This window comes from Sinocyclocheilus anshuiensis, unplaced genomic scaffold, assembly GCF_001515605.1.
Source record: "Sinocyclocheilus anshuiensis isolate Anshui unplaced genomic scaffold, SAMN03320099.WGS_v1.1 scaffold389, whole genome shotgun sequence".
Taxonomy (NCBI): domain Eukaryota; kingdom Metazoa; phylum Chordata; class Actinopteri; order Cypriniformes; family Cyprinidae; genus Sinocyclocheilus; species Sinocyclocheilus anshuiensis.
Window position 1 is genome coordinate 1424428 of NW_015536494.1, and position 8760 is coordinate 1433187.

The window sequence follows — 8760 nt, forward strand, 5'->3', positions numbered from 1 at the left end:
GAGGCGTCTGTAGAGGAAACACCAGCTCAAGACCATTGCAGAAAGGTTCAATTCAATCAGAAGCTCCTTCTGACTGATTAAACCTTCACAGATGTGTTACACACCTGGAGAAGGCTCAAGTTCTTCACCTCCGTCTTCTGAGAGAGAAATGAAAGAAGGAAACATCAGAGCGCACATGCAACTAAACCACGCATGTCATTTTACATGATCACGTGTGTCGCCCGCACTCAAATATAACAACAGGAAGTGACTGGTGCACAAACTGTGTCATATTCAGCCAATGGGGTAACGGAACAGTGCAATGTTGTGATAATGCATAACAATACCTATAAAATGACAACAATTCACACAGATTTTTTTTTTCTGAAAAAAAAAAAATAAATTCTAACACGTGTCTCCTCTAAACTTTTCAAAAGTTTACAGTCTCAAACTGTCTACGCTATCCACATTCATTTTATTGCTCTATACTCTTACTGCATGTCAAAGATGGTCTTAGCTGCATCTTTTTGTATTTCTCCGAAAGAATCAGAGAGAAAAATGATTCTTAACTGAGAACTCCATATGAATAAAATTTTGCAAAAACACCATTTGAGCAATAATGCAAAAAATTGTTAGCAAAATGGAATAACACATCTGTAAAATCAACCAATGACTGCAAGCCAGAAATCTCTGTGACTGCTTCTAAAACAACACAAAGGTCACTGGGAAAACAAAAATACATTTGGAAAATCTTTTATCACAACATTACACAATCACTGTTACAGGAAGACAACGGAAAAACCAAAAACTACCTGTCTACGTTCACATATAAACAGAGTTTGCAATGGACCTGACTTCATAACCTCTCAAAGAAAGCTCTGACGCAGCATTTGATGGGTCCGAAATGAAGAGGGAATTCAGCAAATCTGACTTCCAAAAAGCTCTATGATCTAATTCTAGAGCCGTCTGTAGAGGAAACACCAGCTCAAGACCATTGCAGAAAGGTTCAATTCAATCAGAAGCTCCTTCTGACAGATTAAACCTTCACAGATGTGTTACACACCTGGAGAAGGCTCAAGTTCTTCACCTCCATCTTCTGAGAGAGGAATGAAAGAAGGAAACATCAGAGCGCACATGCAACTAAACCACGCATGTCATTTTACATGATCACGTGTGTCGCCCGCACTCAAATATAACAACAGGAAGTGACTGGTGCACAAACTGTGTCATATTCAGCCAATGGGGTAACGGAACAGAACAATGTTGTGATAATGTATAACAATCCCTAAAAAAAACGACAATAATTCACACTAGAAACACTTTTGACAGAAGTGTTGTAATAATGTAAAATATGTGAAAAATAATGTGTTTTAATGTGTTAACCTAGTATTAGAGCCTGTTCTAGTACACCGCCAAAACAAAATCAACACTTTGTAAAAGAGCATAATAGGACCCCTTTAATGCTTTTTAGGCAAGTTTTTCTTTCTAAAATTCAAATTCTTCATGTCCCCAATAATGGCCCAAAATGAGCAGGTAACTACTGTAACCGGGATTTGATGCATTGCTGACTGTATCTATAGCAAACCACAACTTTTGCCGAGTCAGTCATTCTGTAGTCCCATCTCTCAAATAAACATCTCCGCATGAGCAAGAGCCAACATGGAGACAAAAAGAAGCTGCACAAAAATGCAAACGTACTTCTTTCCAGCGTCCCTTTTGGAGGCAGTTGTGGGAGCTGTCGTCCTCTCCTGCTGTTCACGAGGGTCCCGGTGGGGCTGGTCTGAACCGATCCACCACGAGGATGCGCCCTAGTAGACAAAAATAATCACCATCATTATCGTTGTTATGTGCATGTACCTTAATGCTATAGCACAAGGCATTACCCTGAACACTGACAAGAAACTGCCAATTAAAACAAAGTATTATAATAGGACATTAAACAAAAAGGCATGACACGATTGCAGAGTTGCTCTATGAAGAATCAGCAAATGAAAATGAAGTTGCTATAACTTATGTAACTACTATACATTTTAAAAACAGGGAAATTAACAGTTAAAAAGCATGTGCTGAAAAGGAGTTGTTTAGTCAGTCATATATATGATATTTCACATATACATATGCTGTAAAATCATGCACATCCATTGGAATAATGCTGAGGATTAAAATAACAATAATAAAACAAACATCATGGTTTTCCATCAGCATTTTGTATAAAGTAAACAAAATTATTTGTATAATCATGAAGGTAGTACCATATATATATATATATATATATATGGTAAATGTATTAATATAGATGTCTGTTAGTTTGTCTGTTTTAATCATCGTGCCAATTTCTATAGCCTTAAATTATCCTTAAATTATAAGATATGCAGTATAATAATAAATAACTTATTAATAATAATATTTACACTACCATTCAAACATTTGGGGTAGGTACGTTTTTTTATGTATATATTAGTCTCTCATGCTCACTAAGGTTATGTGTATTTTGATTAAAAAAATACAGTAAAATATTGTGAATTATTATTACAATATAAATGTTAAAAAATATATAAACTGTTTTCTATTTTAACACATTTTAAAATGTAATTTATTCATGTGATGCAAAGCTGAATTTTCAGCATCATTACTCCAGTCTTCAGTGTCACATGATCCTTCAGAAATCATTCTAATGTTAACTTATTAGTTTTTTCAGGATTTTGGATGAATAGAAAATTCAAAAGGACAGCATTTATTTGAAGTAGAAATTGTTTGTAACATTATAAATGTCTTTACTGTCTCTTGTTTTGTTTTTTTTGCCTTTATGTGATGACATATTTTTTGATCAATTTAATTCATCCTTGCTAAATAAAACTATTAATTTCTTTAAAAATAGTCCAACTAGTCTGCCATTTTATTCCAAACATTAGATTTAGTTTATATGCTCAAATATTCAGTAGTACTGTATGAACATTTACTACATTTGACAAAATGCTTGATGCTTTGGCACATGGAACTGAGTCTTCCACAGTGATGCTGCAAGAGAAGTGTGCGTTTTTCTCCGCCATCACCAAAACCAAACAAAACATATTAGGATTCGAGACAAAAAGAACCAAACGTGGGAAAAACAAATGAGTTAAATATCACAATACAGGGATAACAACCAATGGAGTTCACTGAAAATATAACTGGTGTAATTTGCTACTAAATAAATCATTAAAAAGAAATGAACAGTATCTGGTGCATCTACAAATATGAGATGGAGCAGATATAACAGCACTGCTGCAGAGAGGACGAAAAAAAATCAAAGGGTTGGTTGATTGGATGCAGGGGATCTTTGTTAGCACATGAAGGATGTTTTGTTTGATTAGTCAGGGCTGTTTCGCGGGGTGAGCGGCTGCTTTGATCTGGGTCACCTCGATAAGGCAGGGGAGGGTGGCGCGGAGTGTCCTGACGGCAGGGAGGGCATCGATGATCTCATGTGGGGGCCGTCGGGTGGCCGCTCTGTGGAGCGAGAGCGACTGTACATGGGCCGCTCCAGCACGGACCGCTGGTCTGCAGAACGGGACCTGTGGTGATTCTCGTGCCTGTCTGGAGCTCTGTAATTCCTGGAGAAACGTGATTGTGGGAAACAGGGCGATGTTTAGTGTGGGTGAGGTCAGTTGGGTCGGGCTGTCGGAGTCTCAGAACGCCGCATGGCATTCTGGAAAAGCACTGAGGTCAGGTGCACAACAGGTCGTGGTAAAGTTGTCTCATATTTGGCACTTGGAAGCAACCAATGTATAAGTGGAACCCAGCGGTTCTGTACAGTGACATAATTTAATCTGCTTATTTTATAAGACTGAAAGATACATTAACAGTCTCATTAAATTCAGATTAGGACAATGAAATCCAAAATCCACTCAAATCACAGAAGCATACAAATAAACAAGAAATAGATTGAATGAATAAACACATTATTATTAAAAACTGAGGAAGGAAAGATTACTCTCAGATTATTCCCACATTTTTACTGAAGAAAAAATCCCATCCATTTTATTCAGAGAGAAAAAGATTTTCAGAGATAGATTCTGGTTTCTGCATGTTTTATGAAGGTAAATTGAAGACTTTTGAAGACCTTTGTAAGACCAAATATAGAACATTTAAGGAATAATTTTCAATGTCTTGTATTAGAAACACTTCAAAGTTCAAAAATACAACTTCTAACAGATCTCCATTACTTTTTAATGTATTTTACGAAAAAAGAAAAAAAAACACACTATAAAAAAAGTGATGTTCACCCTCTGTATTTTTTTCTTGTTTTCCAGTGTAAATGTCTAAAGATTTTTAAATCAAAATACATTTACTTGTGAGAAATTGATCAAAAAGAAGTGAGAATTTGCATAAACTCACCTAATTGTGTTCAATTTCTCAGAAATCAAGACTTCATATTTCAACAAGCATCTCAAGTATCAGACCTCCTTATCAATTATTGATGATTTTTTTTTTTTTACATCCCTATGGAGAAAATGAATGGGAAAAGTACTTCTGGAACCAACACTGTTAAAAACATTTGGCACAGTATAACTTACTTACAGTAATGCACAAGACCACACAGAGACATGTGTAGTGTATGTAAAGTTGTCCAGCATCAGAACACTGATGTATTAATAATTACTGAGATAAATAAAGTGACACTGTGTAGTAAAAAAAAGGGCTGGTAAATAATACAAAAATAAATAAATAATACAAAAATAAAAATATGAATAAGATATCCGTTTACGGTTTAAAAAAAGAAAGATTTTTAAGAATATATTTTTTAAATAATATTTATATTTACTCAAATGAAAAATTTGAAATGACAGACAGCTTTAACAGTTCAGGGAATGGGTTGAAGACATGACAAGCTGCACAAGCTCTTTTATTTTAATTCAAAACATATTATTAGTATTACATCAATTTAAACCCCGCTAAACTATTTGCGTACCTCCAAAGTTAAAAAAATAACAGCCAAATTCAGCTGGGAAACTTTAATTATAATATAATTTATCATATATTTAAATATAACATAATATAACTTCACTGTTTTGCTTGTTTTGGGACAAAATGTTTCTTGATTTGGGCATAAACGTCCTTATTATCTTACAAACTTTTGTAATGTTTTGTTAAGCAAAAACATAAGCCAAGATGAAGACTTTGCTATAGATGTAGGATTGTTCGGTAGTGAAACTGGCCCAGCTCATGACAGTGCAGCAGGGATGCTCTCGGTGTTGGATATCACCCCATATAATGTCTTCATCCTGAAACAAAAAGGCTGTCGACATTTTAGACAGGCCATAAATGGCTGACCCAAATAGACTGCAGCACCGGTACCCCTCCATGTCACTGTACGCCTCTATGACAGGCCATCCTAGCGGGACGAGGTAACCTGACCACCACCTGCTGATTGATGGAACACACACTATTGCCACGACTGCCAAAAAGATGCAGATATTTGGAACTGACTCACATAAACCCCCAGAGTGTGCATTACACACGGCCTCAACTTTATCAGGGTTTAAAGCAGTGTTTCTCAACCCTGGTCCTGGGCGCCCCCCAGTACTGCACATTTTGTGTGTCTCCCTAATCAAACACACCTGATTCAACTCATTAGCTCATTAAAAGAAACTCCAGGACCTGAAATAGGTGTGTCAGATAAGGGAGACATACAAAATGTGCAGTGTTGGGGGGCACGCAGGACCAGGGTTGAGAAACACTGGTTTAAAGGAATAATTCACACAAAAATGAAAATTCACTCTCAGGCCACCCAAGATGTAGATGAGTTTGTTTCTTGCTTCTTTAGATCACTTGCTCACCAGTGAATGTTTTTTTTTAAAAACTGAACAAAAACTTTCTGACGGCACCCATTCACTGCAGAGGAACCACTGGTGAGCAAGTGATCGAAAATGTCAATTTCTCCAAATCTGTTCTGATGAAGAAACAAACTCATCTACATCTTGGATAGCCTTGAGGGTGAGTACATTTTCAGCAAATTTTAATTTTTTTGGGTGAACTATACCTTTAATCACACGACGTATCTTTGTTAAAATGTTTTATAAATGTACATAAAAACATCAGATTAATGTACATTACTGGTGAATAACAAATGCTGGACAACTTTTCACACAAAACACCAAGTTCAAGCGCAACTACGATCCCATTAATAAGCTCAAGGTAGTGAAGTACTGTATTTATGTCTGTTTTACATCATCTCTCACAGTTTATTAAAACAAAACCTGAGCTAGCTGTAAAAATTAGCGCTCAGATTCTTTATGATGATCTTATGAGAAAATGACAATGATGCTTTAGAAATGAATTAAAGGCATACAGTAGCTCACCATTCTTACAAAGACAAAAGCATGTTAGGTTTAATGGTGTATATATTTTCCAACGTTTTGGGGGGAAATATATACATTTGCAAGGACGGTGTACATTAGGACAGAGGGATTAGGAAGTACATGTGCTCCTATTTGAGCTAGTTTTCTTTGTTTATCTTTATTTCCTAGTTTTTGGTTCATTCAACCTCATGTCGACATTTATGAGCCACTGGTGACCTGTTGATTTCATGTGCACAACATCATTTTTACACATTAAAAAGTTCACACTTTCTGCATTACAGTTCATTGAATATGATGAAATTCATCTAGAAAATGGTTTTTAAAAATGTTTAACAATTAAAATTGATTTAATAATGAAAAGTAATAATCCAAATAAAAACCTTAACAATTAACATGAAGGGGAGAATTCGTATGGGATGTTAATTTAGAAAATAATAACAACAACATTAATTTTTATTACTTAAATACTTCTGTAGCTTTGGGGAAATTATTTCTGACATAAATATTTTGCTTATTTTGTGCTTTAAGCTATAGTAATTTTATTTTCAATTACAAATATAATTCATTCAATACTGAAAAAAATGGATTAAAAACAATTTAAATTTAAAATATTGAAATAAATGATGGGTTGAGTCACCTGTGAAGAGTGCTTTTCATGATGCACACAGTTTGGAGAAATTAAGTTTTGGAATAAATGAACAATTAAGAGTGAAAAATATGTCTGAAATTTTGTAGTGGTATCGTCAAACCAAGAATATTTGCTTTTGCATGTTGCTGTATCCACAACATGTCTGAGACCACTGTCAAATAACAAACTACAAAAAATTACTTGGAAAAGTGCACCTTTAAGAATCTTGTATTATACAGTTATACTAGGACATACAGCATGCAGTCACTGTCATACATGAGGTTGTGAAAATTCTCAATGTCAGAGACCCTCATGAATACAGGTTTTCAACTACACTACAAAATAGTATCAAACTGGTGGCATCTTATCACGTCACGATTGTGAACAAGTTATACTGAAAACCTGGATTCATTAAAGTTCAGAGGAAGTGAGGGTTTGAGAAACGCTGATGTGTTAGTGGGGGCTCTTAGCTGGGAGGTTAATGGGGACAGACACGGGCAGCAATGGCTCTACCTGAGTTCCTCCAGCTGACTGTCATGAGGCTGACTGTGTCGGGTTCGAGGTAAGGTGAGAAAATGACTGCAGGCAGATGGAGAGAATTTACTTGGATTTTCGGAAGAGAGATGAAAAGATTTGAGGGAAGAGAGAGGATCATGTTTTCATTGAAACTGATGATGATGGGATGAACCCAAATCAAATGTATCAAGAACAAAGATCATTTTAAAACTCTGTTCTGATAATGCCATTAAAGGGGCTCTGGAAAACAGGATTTCCTTGCACTTAATTTAAACTATGCTGTAGAAATAATCAAATAAATAAATAACGTGCCCTTCAGGATGAAAAACTGCTACAAAATATAGCCCCTTTAAAGCAAAAATCTAGTTCTATTTTTATTCCAATGCTTGCTTGCTTATTAAGAAACACTAAATAACTTTTCACAATAAATGAGTAAATGAATAAATTTAATATAATCAATAATAATAACAATAAATAAAAAATAATATAAACAAATAAATTATGTTAGTAACAACAAACAATAAATAAATAAAAATGCTATACTAATACCAATAGAACTAAATTTATCAAATGTAAATAAATACCATTATAAGTGCACTTCAGGATGAAAAACGGCTACAAAATAAAACCTTTAAAGCAAAAACCTAGTTCTATTTTATTCCAACGTTTGCTTGCCTAAATAACTTTTCACAATAAATAAATAAATAAATAAATAACATTACTATATCAATAATAATAATAATAAATAAAAATAATATAAATAAATAATATTACATATAATAATAATAATATAATAATAAATAGTGATCGACCGATATAGATTTTTTTTTTATAACCGATACCAATACTAATTATTTGCATGTTTATGTGCCCGATAACCGATATGCAGAACCGATATTTATTTACTGTTATAAAGTAAATAAATGACTGAGTGAAGTAAGAACATACTTCACTTTGGTTTCCTCTTTTCAGTCATCTTTTTTTTAAGTGTTTAAAATTAGCAGTCTTTCATGTTAAATTTCATCTTCATATTACAACAATAAAAACACATTTTATTTATAAAAAGCATCAACAGCAACAACACTAATATTAACAATAAGCAAAATAAATGTAGAATGTCTAATGTTTTCAAATGGAGAAAATAAATAAAGGACAGGAGTCATATCAACTTCATTTTAAACTACAGTTTTAGCAGGTTTATAAGCTGTTTAATAGCTACAGAGTCGAGAATAATTCACTGGATAATGTTAATTCACTGAATAATATTCTCTGGAATATTGGAATATAACAAACAAAACA

At 34.1% G+C, this 8760-nt stretch overlaps 1 protein-coding gene across 17 annotated transcripts in view; it reads right to left on the reverse strand.

The window, feature by feature from the left end:
• rims2a (regulating synaptic membrane exocytosis 2a) overlaps window positions 1–8760 on the reverse strand; it is a 182726-nt gene that overhangs the window by 54593 nt on the left and 119373 nt on the right. For 13 of the 17 annotated variants that reach the window (XM_016483405.1, XM_016483386.1, XM_016483365.1 and 10 more), the window contains 4 exons: window positions 7459–7524; window positions 3378–3569; window positions 1678–1787; window positions 105–137 (listed from right to left, as the gene is read on the reverse strand). In XM_016483405.1, the coding sequence (XP_016338891.1) occupies window positions 105–137; window positions 1678–1787; window positions 3378–3569; window positions 7459–7524 (401 nt within the window). Of the gene's footprint in view, window positions 1–104; window positions 138–1042; window positions 1076–1677; window positions 1788–3377; window positions 3570–7458; window positions 7525–8760 lie in introns of all 17 variants that reach the window. The other 4 variants (XM_016483502.1, XM_016483396.1, XM_016483378.1 and 1 more) reach the window with 4 other exon arrangements.